Raw genomic sequence first — 19,588 nt, forward strand, 5'->3', positions numbered from 1 at the left:
GTGTGTGTGTGTGTGTGTGTGTGTGTGTGTGTGTGTGTGTGTGTATGTGTGTGTGTATGTGTGTGTGTGTGTGTTTGTGTGTGTGTGTGTGTGTGTAAAGCAAGGATGTGAGAATGACTTGTAATAGTGGTGAATGGAGTGATTGTGAATGCACGAATGAGATAGATACTGTGAAAGGAGTAACAGATGTGGGAGGGATGGTGATGAGAATAAAGACAGTGTAATAGTGATGAGTGGAAAGCAATAATGAGTGCATGAATGAGATAGATAAAGTGAAGAGTAACATGCAGGAAGGATGGTGATAAGAATTAGAGAAACATTACAAGCGATAGTGAACAGAGAGAAATCGTGAAAGCGTAAATAGTGACACGGCCTCCACTCTCAACAAACAAACAAACAAACAAACAGACAAGCAAGCAACCTCACACTTTTCCCAGTACAAAGGTGTGTATCCGAGAGGCTGACACAAGACCTCAACTAACGGGTCACTGAGGCTACGATGTGTGACCCTGAGACCCACAAACACTTGGCCAGCAAACCTGACGCTTAAGTAGTGAAAAATTAAAGGATATTTGGCATGTTTTTATACTGCAAGTCGTCGTCTTTATTTATTTATTTTTTATACATTATCTATTGAGTAGAAGTTAAAAATTAAACAATATTTGGCGTGTTTTTATATTACAAATCTTTATCATTATTCTTATTCATTATTATTTGTATCTTGTTTGATTTACAACTTTGCAGTGCTGAGAGTAAAACATTCATTAGATTTTTTTATTCATGCATGTTTCTCATTCATTATTTCATCATATTTCACTGTTTACACACTTCTTCCTTCACACACCATTTCAAGTTCACCAGTCATTCATTATTCACTGTTATTCCAATCTCTCTCTTCAGTAAACATTAACCCATTTCTTTATTTACTGCCTGAGATTCAATTAGCAAGGTTTTGTCAAAAGGTTCTGTAATAAATCTTATCTTTTTCTTGTTTTTTTTATTGTATGACCTTGTTAGACGAAGGAATGGGGTTAGTGGTGGTATGGAGGAGGAGGAGGAGGAGGAGGAGGAGGAGGAGGAGGAGGAGGAGGAGGAGGAGGAGGAGGAGGAGGATCATTTGACCAGTCACTATAATCATCTTCCACTTTCTTCCACTTTCATTCCACAAGTTGTCTGGTACAAGCTGAACACAGGTGCTCTCTCTCTCTCTCTCTCTCTCTCTCTCTCTCTCTCTCTCTCTCTCTCTCTCTCTCTCTCTCTCTCTCTCTTTCTCTCTCTGTGCTAGCTAATAGCAACAAAAACACAATAATATTAAAAACAACAGGATGTCTTCTTATCTCAATGGTGCTCTTTATCACACACACACACACACACACACACACACACACACACACACACACACACACACACACACACACACAATTACCTGCATACACATTTATCTTTACTCAACTATATCTTTAATTTTCATAAATATAAACTTAATTCTTGTAAAATAGTGAACATAGAAGCAGAGATAAGACAAACCACCATGAATATATAAAGCAATGCCATTATTATTATTCATGGAGTGTAGGAAATAGAGAAAGAGAGACTGAGAATAAGTTAAATAAATGTCAAAGCTTAAGTTAGGATGTAGAATTCTGTCCCTTATAAAATTAGAGAGACAGGAAGGCAAGAGTGAATGGAGACTTAGAAACAAGCAGGGGAGGGATGCTACAGAATAAAGAGGTTGGTGATAAGACAAATGATAGAGTGTTCTGGGAATGGCAAACAGAAAGATGAGATGTATTATGTCCTTCACGAGAGATTAAAGAGAAAGCAAGGCAGGAATAAATGGAGACTGAAATACGGTTTAAATATTCTTACCATTCCAAGACCAGAATATGTGAGAAATACTAAATAAATCCTGTTTCTTCGACTGCATTTCAAACAACAAAACGAATGGAGAAACTGATAAGACAGATTAGAAAGATTTTGAATTCTGTCCTTCACCAAAAATTGAAGAGAGAACAAGACAAGACATAAAGTGACCAAAATACAGCAAAACAAAGCCTTCCATCCCAAAACCAGAGCAACAACAGAGAAGCACCAAATAAATTCTGCTCCTTAGACCAAGAAATTCAAATAACAAACTGCCAGAAAACAATAAACAGACACAAAACCAGATACAAAGCAAGATATAAGTAAACACACTCAAACAGAGCACAATCAAGCCTTCTGTCCCAAAACACAAAAGAAACACCAAATAAATTCTGCTTCTTTGGCCGAAAAATTTGGGAAAAACGACCAATGAACAACTTTACACAGCAGCGGTCACTTATCTGCAAAACTACAATGACTCAGAGGAAATGGATACAAGTTGCAGATTTTGGGTTTATTTCATTAAAATATAAGATTATTTTCCTGATGTGAGTGTATTTCTAGATTCTTCCTCGAACTACATGTGACACCAAGTTTGCTGTATTGTATCTGTGGTGGCTGTGATGCTGCAGTGGTGTGTGTGTGTGTGTGTGTGTGTGTGTGTGTGTGTGTGTGTGTGTGTGTGTGTGTGTGTGTGTGTGTGTGTGTGTGCATTTGCTTTCATATTTCTTCTTCCTCTTCCTTGTTTTTCTTATGATTTTATTTTTTCCCTTGTTTTCCTGTTATTTAAAGTAGGGAAGCCACAGATCTGACACAAAGAAAGTCTAAACTACAATTTTTTTATCATTTCTCTTTCTCCTTCCTTTACAGTCTTATTTCATTTCTTGTTTTCACTTTATTTAATGTAAGGAAGCCACAAATCTAATGCAAAAGAAAGTTTAACCAGCAACTCTTTATTTTCACTGTACAATCCTTCCTTCCCATTACAGAGCACTGAGCTGTGTGTCCGAGAGTCGCCGTGCCAGGCAGGGTGACGTGCCAGGCCAGACCGCGTCAGGACCAGCTGCCTTGCTTCCCACTGCCTGCCTGCCTGCCTGCATCGCTGTGGCCTGACGCTGTGTGGTGACAGGAGGGACACACACACACACACACACACACACACAGTCTCTCTCTCTCTCTCTCTCTCTCTCTCTCTCTCTCTCTCTCTCTCTCTCACACACACAGGAAATGGGTTACAACACCACACATACGCAGCAAATTTCTTATAGCACTCTCTCTCTCTCTCTCTCTCTCTCTCTCTCTCTCTCTCTCTCTCTCTCTCTCTCTCTCTCTCTCTCTCAAACATACACTCCTTCTTTCCCTATCTCTCTCTCACACACAAACAAAAATGTCTTTTTCACAAACTCACAAAGCAAATATTTTACTATTCTCACACATCAAGCATATATTTTACAGCTCTCTCTCTCTCTCTCTCTCTCTCTCTCACATCTGCCCTGCCTTGTCTTGCTGTGCGCTGCGTCTTGAAGAGTTCAGTAAGTCATCAGTCAGTCCTGGGAACAAAGCTACAACAAAGCCAATTGGTCTACAAGAAACAACATAACAGGATATGCAAAGAAAAAAAAAAAAAGAGATAAATAAATAGGCCTACACATGTCAGTCCCTACTCAAGTCACAGCTCACTTACCAAAAATGCCTCTCTCAATAAAAATCATAGAAAAATGCATCAAAAAATTCTCAACATCCTGCAAATCAAAACACCCGAAACTTAAAATTCAACACTATTAATATCCCACTTCCACCTCTTTCCTCCCCTTCCCTCCACTCCTCTCCACTCCCACTCTATCCACCATGGTAAAACACACACACACACACACACACACACACACACACACACACACACACACACACACACACACACACAGTATTGCAAATGTGACCCTCTGTGTTGCTTCCCTTCACCCCCCCTCCCTCTCTTAACAACACAACATGAGACACAACACAACTACAGCCTCCCATCTCAGCAACACAATACACAGGACATAACACAACTACAGCCTCCTTCCCTCTCCCCCTCCACCACACAACAACACAGTATTAGGAATAAATAATAATAAATATAGAGAGAAAGGAAATAAAGAGTTAAAGAGAAAATAAAGGATATGAAAGGATAAACGGCAGATTTAGGGAAAACTAAAAGAAATAGATAAACAGATGATAAAGAAAGCGAGGAAGACAAAATAAGTAAAAATAAATATTATACATTTCAAATGCTAAGGAAGAAAGTAAATAGAGAAATAGAAAAACAAAATAGAGAAAATGGATAAAAAATAAGGAAACGAAAGATAATAACAAAAACAGGAATGACGAAAAACACATAAGTCAAATACAAAAACACGCAATCACAAACAATAATTATAAAAAAAAACTGAAAAATTAACAAAAACGACAAACCAGAAAAAAAACAAACACTAAACACACACACACACACATACACACACACACACACATCAAACACAAACAAACCAAACGGGCACAACACAACATAAATAAAATAAATAAACAAATAAACAAAAATAAACACTCAAAATTCCCCCCTCGCCATAACACTGACAGGTAAAGCGGGACGCCAAAACTCAATCAAAATGGCGTTAATTCCCCCTTGATAGCGCCCTTACCTTGCTGGCTGGCGCGGGGGAAGGGCGCCTCCCTCACCTCGCCCTCACACAAGTAATCCCGCGGCACTGTAAGCAAAGAGCACCGGAGGGGAAGAGCACAGAGCGACACAAGTCCTTCCTTCACCACGGCCAACCAGTCACTGTCGCCACTCGCCAGATAAACATAAGCGGCCGAACCTCCTTCACGCTCACATCAAAACAATCGAAATTATACAAAAGACGATCGTAATACGGTATTTGATCCTTTATTTGCTCTACCGGTATAAGTGATATAAGGTTTTGGATGCTATTTTGCTTTAATATATTTTACTGTTTGGTTTAATTTTTGGTTTAGAATATTGTTTTAACCACTCTTATGGTGTACTGGATTGTTTCAAAGTCATATTTACTTTTTCTTCAACGGAATAAGGTGCTGAATCGTTTTTCTTGTTTTTTAGAATAACTTATGGAACTCTTGGCTTATATTTTGTGCTTATTGTAATATTTCATTCATTTTTATACTATATTTGAATATTCTAAAGATTTATTTCCTATTTTAGAACGTGATTTAAGGTACTTGATCCTATTTCGCTTTTACCTAGAATAATGTATTGTACTATTATAATTAGATTTGTGCCTTAGTATAATATCTAATTCACTTTTTTATACTATAGTGGAATATTTTGTGGTATTATTTGCAATTTTTTTAATTCGTAGGCCTAAGACAGTTACGAATTTGTGGTTATATAATTTCCGCGCACTTTTGAATCTTATTGTTAGTTTTAGTATGATATCTAATTAACTTTATATTTTATTGGAATATTTTAATGTCTTACTTACCTATTTTTCAACATGTATGCCTAAAGTGGCAATGAATTTCTGGTTATATAATTCCTATGCCAGTTGCCAGAGATTATGATATCATCTCTCATGTGTCTGTTACTTAAGACCTTTTGTTTCTGACAACACCATCCGGCAACACTACAACTCACTACAGCATTCACACTTACCACCCTACTTATATTTATCTCATCCATTAATCTCTGAACCAATACTTACTTAATTACTTGATAGCCCTACAGTTCATTACAGTATTCGCCCTTATGATCTGAAACACATGCGCCGTACCTCCACTATTTTCAAAAATGCTCAGTTAGTTGAAGTAACGGGTTTTTAAGAATGCTTCATGATTCTAGTGACAGATTAACAAAATGTCTACATTATGAACAGATCTCTGTGGCCTTTGAAAATACTCGTGGTGACTGGTGAGAAAGCAAAGCGTTTCTGAGTTCGCACCTTATCACGTACACTTCTAGCTTATCTTCCACTCATGCTCCATTACTCTCGAATCAATACTAACTTGATCAAATAACAAGACCATCCGGTGATTAGTCCTTCCTTCTACTTACTATATTCTTATCTATTACTATTTTCGAAGGCCACAGAGATTAGCAGTCGTGTTCTCATCTCTCTCCCACCGATAATGCAGAATATTTGTTAATCTACTACTAGAATCATATAAGCACTCTCGAAAACCCAAACTTATACTACAGGTTGCTTAAAAGTCCTGATAAGAGAAACATTTAAAAAATACAATCCCTGTCTAATCTTTTCTTCCATTTATTCATTGTCAACCAATATCCTTTCTATCAATCTTCTCTCCTATTTTCGTGCAGCTCTCTTCTTTATATTTGTTGCTTGTTTTCACGAGTCCTCACAAAACTTGATTATTTTTTCTTCAGTCAAACCTGTCTCAATATATCCTTGTTAGAAGACACACACCACTCTTGCTTCTCTATCTATACACCAAAGTGAAATCTCTTTAAAACTCAACACGCAGTCTATGATATCAAGACAAGACTTCCTACAGCTGTTTTATCATACTAATATTAAACTACCTATCACAAAACAAGAACAACAAGATTATGAAGCGAAGATCTTGATACACATTGCACTTGCTGGTATTAAACTAGTACAGACCACTGGGAAGACTTAAGACTTAGGGGTGGTGTTCTTACCTAATTGTGCTTGCTTAATTGAATTTTTTTTACTGAATTGAGAGGTGTGTAGAGGAAGACATGAGGAGGAGGAGGAAAAGCAAGGAAAATATTGATGGTATCTGGAGGAAGACATGAGAAGGAGGAAAAGCAAGGAAAATAATGATGATATGTGGAGGAAGACAAAAGGAGGAGGAAGAGCAAGAAAAATATTGATGGTAACTGGAGGAAGGCATGAGGAGGAGAAAAAGCAAGGAAAATAATGATATGTGAAGGAAGACAAAAGGAGGAGGAAGAGCAAAAAAAAAAAAAAAAAATATTGATGGTATCTGGAGGAAGGCATGAGGAGGAAAAACAAGGAAAATAATGATGCTATATGGAAGAAGACATGAGGAGGAGGAGGAGGAAAAGCAAGAAAAATATTGATGGTATTTGGAGGAAGACATGAGGAGGAGGAAAAACAAGGAAAATAATGATGATATATGGAGGAAGACATGAAGAAGAAAAGAAATGGCAAGGAAAACAATGAGGATGATAATGGTGGTGATGTGTGAATATTAGGGCCCTCACCACCTCTGTTATCAATACATAAGACTACTAAGTGGGTCCTGCCCTCCTTGCCCCAGCTCAGCATCTCATTTGGGTGCTGGGAAGGTGCAGCTGATAAAAAAAAAACCTGATGGAAAACTACAGCCAACTTGTTAACTTATGGATGCAACTCACTGACTCCCACACCTGCTGATGAACCTTCACTCATTCTGTTACCACCTCACTGACACACCTGCTGACAAACTTCACTCATTCTGCTACTTTTTTTTCTCTTTATTTTTTTTTTAATGCAACAGGGCCACTGGCTAAGGGTAACAAAATTATGAAAGAAGCAATAAAATAAATAGGCCCACTTCATTGCCAGTTCCCAAAATATATATATGTATTACTGCACTGCCTCACTGACATCCACACTTATTGTTCTATATGCAATACCACCAGCCTGACAGACACACCTACTGATATAAACTTCTTTCTTTACCATCTAGTTGATATTCACATTTGCTCACATCAGCTTAACTCATTCTATTACCTTCTACATGTATTATGACCAACCTGACACCCTTACTTGCTTACACTAAACAGTATCCATTCTATCACCATTCTGTTATTCTCTAGCTCACATCCACACTTGCTGGCATAAATCAGGCTGATCTCCAAACTTGCTCACACACACACTCCACTCAATTTGTTGGTATTCTACTCCCACCTGGCTAACATTCTTGCTCCCTTATACTATCAACATTCATTCAGTCACCACTATCATTCTTATAAACCTTGTCTCTTTTACAAAAAGATACAGGCAAACCTTTCACATTATTCACTACAGAGGATTACTGTTCTGTACATCACCACCAATCAGGCACAAAACAACATCCATTCCATTGGCATTACCACTCTCATAAAACTTGTCTCTTTTATGCAAGAAGCAGACAAACCTTTCATAATATTCACTACAGCATTACTATCTACATATCACCACCAGTCAGACATAAAACATCTATTCTATTGCCACACCACACACACACAATCTCATGTCTTTACAAACAATAAACAGGCAAAGCTTGTCACAATATCCAATACATAACACATCTTTCCTCAATAGGTAAGAGGGTACTGAGGAAAAGAAATACATGTGCAGAAACTCACTTCATTGCAAAAAAGGTGTTGTATCATATAAACTCTCAATAAATTCAACAACAATCTCTTAAATAGATGCCTCACTTCCCAATGTACCTCGGTGATTGATAACCTGACATATTAATAAAGATAACACACACACTGCCCTGTATAAGCCAGTGATATCCACAAGGCCAGCAGCGATAAGTGTATTCCTTACATAACTACACACGGGTACAGTCAAGTTCAGAAGTCTTGTAACCAACACTTGTTTCCACAGTGCTCTGCTTCTTTCCCTCAAGTGTTGATGTGACAGTCCTTATGATACCTGATAAATGACAGATTCTTAGTGGATCAGAGTAGGATGAAAATGAAATGTTTGATACATTCTTAGATTAGAGGATGAAGAACTTAGAAGAAAATGTAATGATAGTCTCAGATCAGAGGATGAAAGATTAAGAAGAAATGATTGATAAACTATTGGATCACTACTGGATCAGAGGATGAAAGACAGAGAAGAAAATACAGTGATAGATTCTTAGATCAGAGGATGCAGGTTTGACAAGAAATAACTGACAGACTACTAGATCAGAGGATGAAAGGCAGAAAAAATACACTGATAGAATCTCATATCACAGAATTAAAGACTGGAAGAAAAATACTCACTGACAGTTTCTTGGCGGATCAGAGGATGAAGGACTGAGATGAAACATTGATACATTCTTATATCAGAGGATAATGAAGACAGTGGAAGTGAGAACCTGTTACTTCACTACTGAGTATGACTGTACTTTGTTAGAATAAAAAAATAAAAATAAAAAATAGAATCAACATTTAGGTAGACTTTCCATCACCAGTTACAGTCAATCAAACAGTGACTGATTTAAAACTCTGCATGTCAGTAACAATATCAGAGTAAAAAAAATTAAAGTTATCACCATGATCAACAGCAGAAGCGTTTACACCTTTGTGAGTGCAACCAATACAGCAAGTGTTGATAAATAATTACATACAAGTTTAAACGAAAAAGTACAAGGCAAAAATCACTCTCTCTTTCACACATATACAAATAATCTCTCTTTTAATGTATCTATATACCAGGCCAGCAATCCCACACAGGCTGGCTCAGACAAGGGACCACACACTCACACACGTCATTCACACTCTTAGCCCTGTCAGCCCCTGGTGGAAAGGGACAGTCTTGTGGACCACCCTGCAACATTCCAGGAGCTTAATAACAATACAACAAACATAAGTAACAAAGATCAGCAGCAAAACACCTTAAATAACAAAGCATATAGGAATCCACCAGAAAAATTGAAGTGATGAAAGATACAAGACAAAATCACACTTTTCTCTTGCACAAATAATATCACTCTCGGAATACCAAACATATATGACAGAAACACACTAGGTCGTCACACCAAGGCTACACAACTCTCATTATAAGCCACCAGCAAAACTTACATGAAAGCACAAGGCAAGACAAAATCATCGTGTATTTTAATCTTTCTCTTCCACACAGACACACACACACACATACACAATCTCACTCTCCTAATATCACATAACAAGAAATCATCCCAGGTTCTCCCACCAAGGCCACACAAACCACACTACTGAAGTGGTGAAAAGTATAAAATGAACACACTCTCTCTCTCTCTCGCACACATAAGCAATCACTCTCCTAATATCAAACAATAACAAAAACACACTGAATTTCTCTCACCAAGGCCACACACACACACACACACACAATCACCCCCTGGCAAAGTAGTCACTCTTCCCACCTGACTTAGAGACGAGGCGCACCTGTGATATGGTGATGGCATGGGACACTGCCTTGCACATGTCATACACAGTGAGCGCTGCCACAGATGCTGCTACCAGTGCCTCCATTTCCACTCCCGTGCGTCCGGTCGTCACTGCCCTGGCCTCTATCACCACTACATGCTCTGACACTGGAATCTCTGACACCTCATCTCCCTGGCTCTCTCTCAGCATTAAGTTAACCTCCACCTTGTCTAAAGGAAGGGAGTGGCACAAGGGGATAAGCTCAGATGTCCTCTTAGCTGCCATGATTCCTGCAACATGTGCCACGCCAAGAACATCTCCCTTCTTAGCCTTGTTTTCCTTCACCAGCTGGAAGGCCACAGCTCCCAGGGACACCTTGGCACGTGCCACGGCTTCCCGGCGCGTCACGGCCTTGCCACTCACGTCCACCATCCGTGCTTCTCCTGAGGTGGTGACGTGTGTGAGGGTGCTGGGCTGGGATGGGTTGTGTGTTGCTTCTGTTCTCTCTTTGTCATTTCCTTCTGGCTTCCTTGCTTTACTTGCTTCTATAGTGAAGGAATCCTGAATTTTCATCTTGTTTTGGTCCAGCGTTTCTATTCCAGGGTCATTTTCACTCAGGTTCTCATTTTCGTTGGTTACTGAACTCTGAACTTTCACATTATTCTGATCTTGTGTTTCTATTCCACAGTCAACTTCACTCAGGTTCATTTCTGTGGCAGTAGTTATTAATCTCTTAACTTTCACCTCACCCTGATCCTCTGTTTCCATTTGAGGTTCATTAATGAGGTGGTGGTGGCCAAACTGGTGCCAGAATTGTGCATTGTGGTCCTGGGAGCCTGAAGCACCAGAAGCATCCAAGGTCCTTCTGTGAGAGATGTGAGAGGAGGCTGTGTTGGAAGTCTTGCTCCTCTGCTGCCTTCTGTAAATGCTGGGCTGGTCTGGTATGTCTGTGTGTGTGGTGGAGGTGGTGTGGACATATCGGGGCTGCATTGTGGCATGGTGTGGTGTGGTGAGGGCAGGGTGTAGTGTGGCATAGGCAGTGTGGTGTGGTGTATGTGATGTGGCAGTAGTATGACAGGTTACTGTGTGTAGTGGTGTGGTGGTGTAGGTGGAAGTGACACACAAATTTGTCCCTGTAAAAGATAAACAACAATATAGTAAAAAACAGCACAATACAATCAAATAAGCCAGTAATGTCAACAACAAATGGCAATATAACAAGATACATTCCCTCCATGCTTTGCTATTACACTATGAAGCTTTGGGCAAGAGTCCTCAAGGTTTGTGGCATGACAGTACAGTACAGCAAGTAAGTGGTAAGCGTGGTGTGTACATACTATGCCTTGCCTCCCTCTGTCACCCACCGATTAGAATCATCGGCCGATTCTTCAGCCTAGCCAGGTTCTGCATGCCTGCCAACAAGGAACATCATAATAGTCACTGTGTTACCAGAATTGTTACCAGAGTTACTATCACCATTTAATCTATCTGTGTATTGCCATAATCATCACTAGAATTGTTACCAGGGTTACTATCACCGTTTAATCTGTGTATTCCTGCCGACAAACGACATTACCATAATTATCACCAGAATCATTACCAGAGTTATCATCACCATATAATCTATCAATGCATTTCTACCAAAACAGAACATCATAATCATCACTAGAATTATTACCAGTGTTACTATCATCATATAATCTATCTTTCTATGTATATTCCAAGCAGAGACTTGCCTTAACTCTCTCTCACAATGATAAAAAACATTCCTACCTCCCTGTGGTCTATTTACTTATGATCTAGCTACACTCCAAGCTGAGATTTTTCCTTAAGTTTCTCACCATGATGAAAAATGCTTCAATGTCCTGCATGGTCTATTAATTTATGACTGTACAACAAAGAAATCAGTTTTATTCTGCTTTTCAAACTTTTTCTTTACCATATAGTGCACATCCATAAGAGAGAAAACCTACATTATGAAATTACAGGGTTAAGAGTGTGAATAATGTGTGTGCTGTGTGAGTGTGTGGTGCTTTGTCTCGCCCACCCTCTATAGGATTGTCAGTCTGGTATATAGGATAGATAGAAAGAGACTGCAGTATCATCTTGAACAGTTGAGCCAGACAGTCCTGTCCCTCACTAGCAGACACATCTCCTGGCTGTCACACATCTCTCTCACCTACACCTCTAGCAGCAGCTACTACAAGATGAAATTAAAACCAACTCTATTGCTTAAGAACCTGCTGTACCTAGGGTTAAAAGATCACAATAAAAAAAGGCTCTGACACCCAGCCTAGCCAAAGGCAGTACAGCCTGTTGGGGCTAACACACCTGCATGCTGCCTCCTCTTCCTGCCCACGGCTGCCCCCACCACCTCCAGCAGCTCCTCGTCAGCACAGCCTCTCCGCATTGCATCTCTGAGGAAGGTCGGAGGACGTAAGGGAGTGTTGGTGATGTAATGAGAGATGTGATGCACACTCCTGTCACAAGTGATTTTGCTTTGCCTGTTCATAAGAAAAGGCAGGGTAAACCAGTGTGTGCTATGGGGCCTTGCTGTGGAAGTATGTGGCCAGCTGTGCTATGTCTAAGCTCCTGGGGCGTAGCAAAGTGGTCCACGAGCCTCCCTTTCCACCAGGAGCTGACAGGGTATAGATAGGTAGAAAAGACAAATTAAAATAAAAAAAATAAAAATAAAAAAAGGAACACCCACCTGAGAGAGACCTCGGCGGCTCCAAAGAGACACACCTTGAGATTGCCGTCAGCCGTCAGCCTCAGTCTGTTGCAAGAGCCACAGAAGTTGTCAGACATGGAGGTGATGAAGCCGATCTGACCCACAAACCCAGGAACCTTGTATGCCTGCCAGGGGAGAGACTGCCTTAGGGAAGAGTGAAGATGGAACTATACTTGAACTCCTTCAAGAAGGAAGTTTCAAAACACTTGCCCTCCAATTTCAGATCATCCATTTTGCATTTTTCTTTCAGGACTGGCACCTAAGTGGGCCTTAATATTTTCCTTCCTTTTATGTTGCTGTAGGCCAGTGCTCCTCTCATATAACAAAAAACTTCCCTGGCCAGAAATCTTCCTTCCACTGTTTACTTATGTTTACACTTCAAACATTTATCACCAAGCACATCCTTTCCTTCCACTGCAGCCTTCTACCAAACAAGGTTCTTCAAGGAATGTGTTGCTTAATAATATCGACATCAGTAATCTCAAGTTCCTTCTCACTGCCTGCAAAAACACATCACCAATAATTTCCTCTTCATGCTAAACCAGATACTGTCATGCTGACCCTTGCATCCCTTCCCTGTTACAACCATTCCTGCTGACCCCTGCATCCCTTCCCTGTCTCATCCATTCTTGCCAAGCCCTGTCCAACCTAGCACCCATCCACTGGTCCACACCTTGGAGGTATCATTGGGCTTGTCTGAGGCCTTGGTGAGCCCTGGGAAGGCCTCCTGAAGGTGTCTCAGCATCTCCCTGTAGCTCACCATTTTGCGGTCATCCCACCTGGAACACAATTCAAGTCAGCAAGGAGGAGCAGAGATTAGGAGACAAAGCAGAAAACTAAGTGAGAGAAGATAAGGTAAGGATGAGCAGATATACAGTTTTCCATATAGAGTGATGGATCAATGGGGTGCGTAACATTATATATAAGTATATTTAAAGAATTATATAATAATTGAGCAAATGTGGCAAGGAGGTGTAATGGTAAGGGGACATGGTAAGGTAAGATGAAGTTAGGTTTTGCAGATGTAGTTTTCCAAATAGAGTGATGTGTGTATGTGTGTGTGTGTGTGTGGAACTTTATACACAAATTTAAAGGACAATATTATAACTAAGCCAATGTGGCTGGAATTTTGTGGTCTTCTAATATTCTCATATGGCATGTAAGAGTTATTTCATATGTTTATTTTACAAAATCAATACTTGCACCTAATCTTTGAAAAAATAAACAAATACTGCATTGAAAATAGTATATTTTCTATGACAACTAAGATCTTTTATATATCTATCTGTGAAAATACAAAAATAAATGAACTAAAGATAGCAGAATTACCTTATTTTGGCTAATCATGACATACTGGAACTGTTTTCTGCATACAATTAATCTATATCCCTCAGCAGGACTATCTGTACTGAGTCTACCAAGCAGCATGCAACAGGTGTGTGCTCAGTAGTAATGTTAATATAAAGGAAGGATTTAATGTACTCACTTGTTCCCATCGAAGGGCATGTACTCAATGAAGCGCACATCAATATCTTTGTGCCGCGTCAGCTCCATGAAGGATGTCAGCTCCTCCTCATTCTTCCCTCGCATCACTACACAGTTGATCTGCTGGGATACACCAAGGTAAGCATCTGTAATACTTTTAACATGCTTTAGTGGAAGTTACTGGGCTTTAATATTTCTGGTGATAGTTTTAAGTAACTCAGCCACTTTTAACAAGCTGTAGTGGAAGTTACTGGGGCTTTCAAGGTTTTCATTTAGTTCAACTAGGATTCTCCTCCATCAACAGAGTAAAAAAAAAAAAAAAACAATTGAAAACCCAACTTAGTCATCTCTGTGGCTTTTGTAAATAGTTCTTTTGGAAGTACAAAATGTTATAAAAAAGACCAGGGTATAGTGTGGTGGGCCATGAGGCTGCCTCTTTCCACCAGGGGTTGACAAGACTGAGAGTGTGAATGATGTGTGTAGTGTGGTGCCTTGTCTGGGCCAGCCCTTGTGGGATTGCCAGCCTGGTATGTAGCGAGAGACAAGATGTTTCAGATTATTGACTACAGTTTATCAAGCCAAAGTTATGGACAGGATGACTTATTCCACACATGTGAAATAAGAGGCCCTCATGCTTAATAATCTCTGAGGGTTTTGAAAACAGTTTTTATGAGTCTGAAGTGTTTCAAATTACAAATCAAAGTTTATTAGTTGAGGACAAGATTACTTTTCTATACAAGTACAGGTAGAGGCCCTCATATTTAAACATCCTTAAAAACCTGTGTCACCTCAACCAGAGCCTTTTGAAAGTAGTAGTAAGAGGTGTAGCACAAGTGTTTCTGAATACAATCCCAAATCCTACAGAAGTGATCTGCCCCACCTCACCCGACCTTGACAGGGGAGTAGCCGAGGTCAAGGGCCACATCGATGCCCTCCATGACCCTCTCCCACCCCCGGCGCCGAGTGATCAGCTCAAACTTTTGTGGGATGAGTGTGTCAAGGGAGACATTGAGGTGTGTGAGGCCGGCTGACTGCAGGTCCTTGAGACGCCTCTTGAGCAGCAGGCCGTTGGTAGTCATGCCCAGCTGCTTGACACCCAGTCCTGACAACGACTCTGCAACACACATGTCTATATCCAAGGGCTCTGCAACACACATTAGTCTATATCCAACAATCCTGCAACACACTTCTATTTCAAAGTATTGTGTAGCACACACAAGTTTATATTCAAGAACTCTGCAACACACTTCTTTATCCATGAACTATGCAACACATGTCTATATTGAAGGACTCTACAACACATATTAGTCTATATTCAAAAGACTTTGCATTACACACAAGTCTATATTCAAGGACTCTGCAACACACTTCTACATCCAGTGACTCTGCAACACACATTTACATTCAGATATGGCTAAGACATCTTGTGGCCAGTGCAGAGCTGGCTTGTGTGACCACCTGGGCAAACCACAACTCTGGCATCCCCCTTACCCCTACCACCTATAAAAGTCAACATACTGATTTCATTACTTAATAAAACAAAATTACACCAGAAAACATTATATTACAGTATATGCTAAGAGTTCAGTACAAGGACAAACAAAATAGCACAAAAATCAGTTTTGGGGTGTGTTTCATGCTGCATGAGAATGTATTTTACTTTCCTAAGCTCAGCCTCAAACATTTAGGTCTAAATAAGGAGTTCTCTACCCCTTATATTGAGGTAAGAATACGAGTACAGCCACTCACCAACAATGTGTGTGAGGTCCTTCCTGACCATTGGCTCGCCTCCTGTCAGCCGCACCTTGTCCACTCCCTCTGACACAAACAGCCGTGCTATCCTCAGTATTTCCTCTGAGGTGAGCAAGCTATCCTTTGGTGTCAGACTCACCCCCTCCTCTGGCATGCAGTACTGGCCTGGGGTAGAGAATAGTGGGATGAATTTACTGATCATGAGAGTTGTAGCTTATGAGTGAATACACAGAAATGGAATACTGGCTTAAGAATTTCAAGGTAATAGGCAATGGCAGCTACCCTTGACTGTGTAACCATTATATTACAGGATAAGGAAATAAACATAAAAAATAACAAACAGAACAAGGGGAGATGGGAAATATACCAATGGTGGCCACAAAGGAACGATTACAGCATTAAAATTCCATACCAGACAACGTCCTGAGGAAACAAAAATATACTCACATCTTAGGTTACATTTTTCAGTGAGAGAAATTCTCAGATAGGAATGTTCACGCCCAAAGGAGTCTGTGAGGAAGGCAGAGAATGGGAGAGGGTTGATGGCTCTCAGGGCTTCCACTCGACCCACCTGGTGAGAGAGAGAGAGAGAGAGAGAGAGAGAGAGAGAGAGAGAGAGAGAGAGAGAGAGAGAGAGAGAGAGAGAGAGAGAGAGAGAGAGAGAGAGAGAGAGAGAGAGAGAGAGAGCCAGGATGACAGAACATTTATTCTACTAATCATGGCGAAATATGTGCTCTGTTTTATTATTCAACCAGTCATAACAAAATAATGGTTTAGCTGACATCCACAGTGATTGCATGATTGTGCTTATGAGATTCAACATGGATATGAGTTTGCTGAATGGACTGCACATGTGAGATCCTGCCAGTTGCTCATATTCAACAAAGAAGATTAGAATGGAATTTGCTGGATTAGATTAACTCCGACAGGGAGCAAGGAGAGGTAGTTTAGTGTCACACTACACTCAAGACTGGGCCAAACCCCATGACACTGTAAAGTAATTCTTTTCAAGTTTTGTTTGTATGCACAGTCACACCTTGCAAGCTGTTCATGTGCTGAGTGAGGCAGTGCATTGTGTATGCATGGCACTACCACCAATGACTTACCAACACAAATGTCAAATAAATAACATTGGAACAAATTTATTTATTGGAGACAGAAAAAGGAGAAAAGATAGGATGTATTATGTTAAACTGCAATTTTACTGGTTAGGCTAGTGTAGTGGTGCACAAGGGAGATAGAGTTCCCCCTATTAGCAAGGGTTAGTGACTTCATAAGGTTAAGATAGCAATATGGGGGACAGATATTCCCTGTTTTTTTTACTATTATTTAGGGATTTGCCTCAAAGGCGGATTTTTTCCCTTAGACTTTCGAGCTTCCCTAATTTGGCCTCCTCCACCCTAAAACCCTGCCTTCACACCAGGTCTCCCAGCTTGCTTGTCCTGCAGAAGGGCGGCAATAGAATACATAAGGAGCAGCTATTGGTAAGATTTACTCATTATTTATCTCTGAACCTCCCATGATTGAAACAGATAAGCTATCAGTCACTTGGCAGAAAGTCAAGAAGTACCTATGAACACTGCACCTATGAACCCTTCCTCACCACTCGACCCTTCACTGATCTTTCTCACACCATTCACTTATCACAAACCAATCTGAGACATTTCCAAATATTCTACAGCCAGCTTTAAACGTGGTACTGGCTAGCTGTCTAATACTATTCTTCTAATCCACTTTTCTTCTTTGTAGATGCTTGGAAAGCATAAATGCCTCATATATGACACCTTTCCCAATAACACAGGCACCACAACACAGCATACTGATCACTGTGACTTTCATACTGTACTAACCTAACTACCTATCTAAAACTGAAGACACTGGCAACATATTTTACACCTTTCCCTATCACACAAACACCACAAAACATGTTATTCACGCTGCGTCCTTCATATTTCATACTGGCTCACCTACCGTACCTACCAACCCTCTCACCTTGCTATGGGAGTCACGGGTGCTGGAGTAGGTGGAGACACGTGTAGAGGAAGAGGCAGTATATCTGGAGGCCCAGAGGCTTCCCCCCCGGGTCACCTGCCTCCCGAGAGTACCCATGATAGAGTAGCAGGCAGTAGCACCGAGAGAGGCGCGTGATACACACTGAATGCGAGACGAGGCAGCATGACTGGCTATCAGCTGAGGTGAGGAAGGCAGGGTGGGGGAGATGAGGGGACACAGCAGGGAGGTAGGGAGGGGGACATAAAAGAAAGAAGGGGCAAGGTTGACAATAGGGAGGTAGGCAGTGTGGGGAGACGCACGGGAGATGCTGTAGTCTCTGTGACCTTGGTTGTTTAGCGAGGAATTTTACTCTTATAATCAAGTTAACAAATTTTTATTTATTTATTTATTTATTTATTTATTTATTTATTATTATTATTATTATTATTTATGACTCACGTCACGGGAACAATGTTACAAAGTGCAGCTAGCCACGACCGTGCGAGGAGCGCCAGACAGCTCATCTCACCTCTGGTGATAAGCTTTGCCAGCACCTCCCAGGCACGCAACACTCACAACCTCCACTACTTTCAAAAGGCTCTAGTTAAAGTTACACAGGCTGTTAAGGGTGTTTTTACTGTTCCAATGACAGACTAATAATATTTCTAACTAAGAAATAGTCTTAGGAATCAATAATCTCTGTGGCCTTCGAAAATAGACGTGGTAAGAGAGCAAGCAGTGTTATTGAATGTGAGTCTGCATTCTTTTCACATCATCCTGGAAGGCAATGCAACTTTCACACACACACACACACACACACACACACACACACACACACACACACACACACACACACACACACACACACACACACACACACACACACACACACACACACACGGAAAGAGAATGGCTTACTGGTGTTATTGTGCCTCTGTACAAAAATTAGGGAGGAATATTAACGACATTAATAACTATAGAGGAATTACCTTGCTATGCAGTATGGGGAAATTATTTACATTTTTTTTTTCTATGTAGGAAGGACACTGGCCAAGGGCAACAAAAATCTAATAGAAAAAATGCCCACTGAAATGCCAGTCCCATAAAAGGGTCAAAGCAGTGGTCAAAAATTGATGAATAAGTGTCTTGAAACCTCCCTATATATTATATACTACTATGCTTGCTCCTGCTGGGGTGAAAGGAAGGGCATAGCTACACAGTGGCTAGTGATTGGTTGAAGGTGGCTGGTGATTGGCTGACAGAATCTAAGAGATGCTGGTTAGAAGGCAGTGGGAAATGGGTAATTTGACAGCACGTCACTATTTCACTAATGTTTCCTTAAATATAGTCGTAAGCTTCACGTGAAGCACAACACTGTCACCATGAATAAATTTACCAAGACTGGATACAAGAATCAACAGGAATATTGTGGTGCAGAGGCCAACCGGAGGTGATGAAATACACCGCAGGAGAGAGAGAGAGAGAGAGAGAGAGAGAGAGAGAGAGAGAGAGAGAGAGAGAGAGAGAGAGAGAGAGAGAGAGAGGTCACCGCGCTGTGCTTGGACCTGGCCTTGGCCACTGCGGTCACCACTGTGGGGCTAATTGTTCGATTAAGGTCTGAATGACATCCATTAATTAGTATATATAGTTAC

General features: G+C 40.5%; 2 protein-coding genes across 3 annotated transcripts in view; both read right to left on the minus strand.

Annotated features, from left to right (window-relative positions):
• LOC135113539 (uncharacterized) overlaps positions 1 to 4,698 on the minus strand; it is a 37,249-nt gene extending 32,551 nt beyond the window's left edge. Inside the window, exon 1 of the mRNA XM_064028789.1 lies at positions 4,539 to 4,698. The gene's annotated coding sequence lies outside the window, so the exon portion shown is untranslated. The remainder of the gene's footprint in view (positions 1 to 4,538) is intronic.
• A 3,676-nt stretch (positions 4,699 to 8,374) lies between these two features.
• On the minus strand, positions 8,375 to 18,287 carry LOC135113540 (molybdenum cofactor biosynthesis protein 1-like). 2 transcript variants are annotated; one of them, XM_064028790.1, is made up of 11 exons: positions 17,937 to 18,179; positions 16,392 to 16,515; positions 15,942 to 16,109; positions 15,083 to 15,306; positions 14,194 to 14,312; positions 13,381 to 13,486; positions 12,687 to 12,832; positions 12,308 to 12,393; positions 11,341 to 11,388; positions 9,995 to 11,109; positions 8,375 to 8,510 (listed from the first exon to the last, which is right to left on the minus strand). In XM_064028790.1, exons 1-11 carry the CDS (start codon positions 18,051 to 18,053, stop codon positions 8,502 to 8,504), a joined length of 2,262 nt encoding a protein of 753 aa, XP_063884860.1. In that variant the 5' UTR covers positions 18,054 to 18,179; the 3' UTR covers positions 8,375 to 8,501. The 2 variants fall into 2 exon arrangements, with proteins under 2 accessions (XP_063884860.1, XP_063884861.1); XM_064028791.1 differs by lacking the exon at positions 8,375 to 8,510 and having other exon boundaries at positions 9,793 to 11,109; positions 17,937 to 18,287.
• Positions 18,288 to 19,588: the final 1,301 nt, after the last annotated feature.

Source organism: Scylla paramamosain, chromosome 26, assembly GCF_035594125.1.
Source record: "Scylla paramamosain isolate STU-SP2022 chromosome 26, ASM3559412v1, whole genome shotgun sequence".
NCBI classification, from domain to species: domain Eukaryota; kingdom Metazoa; phylum Arthropoda; class Malacostraca; order Decapoda; family Portunidae; genus Scylla; species Scylla paramamosain.

Bases quoted from the DNA above. Each gene is read 5' to 3' on its own strand.
- LOC135113540 (XM_064028791.1), bottom strand. From the start codon at position 18,053: ATGGGTACTCTCGGGAGGCAGGTGACCCGGGGGGGAAGCCTCTGGGCC. The intron at 12,394-12,686 runs GTGGGTGTTCCT...GACCTTCCTCAG, and splicing joins GCCGCCGAGGTCTCTCTCAG to AGATGCAATGCGGAGAGGCT. The intron at 11,389-12,307 runs GTGTGTTAGCCC...CCTTGTTGGCAG, and splicing joins GAAGAGGAGGCAGCATGCAG to GCATGCAGAACCTGGCTAGG.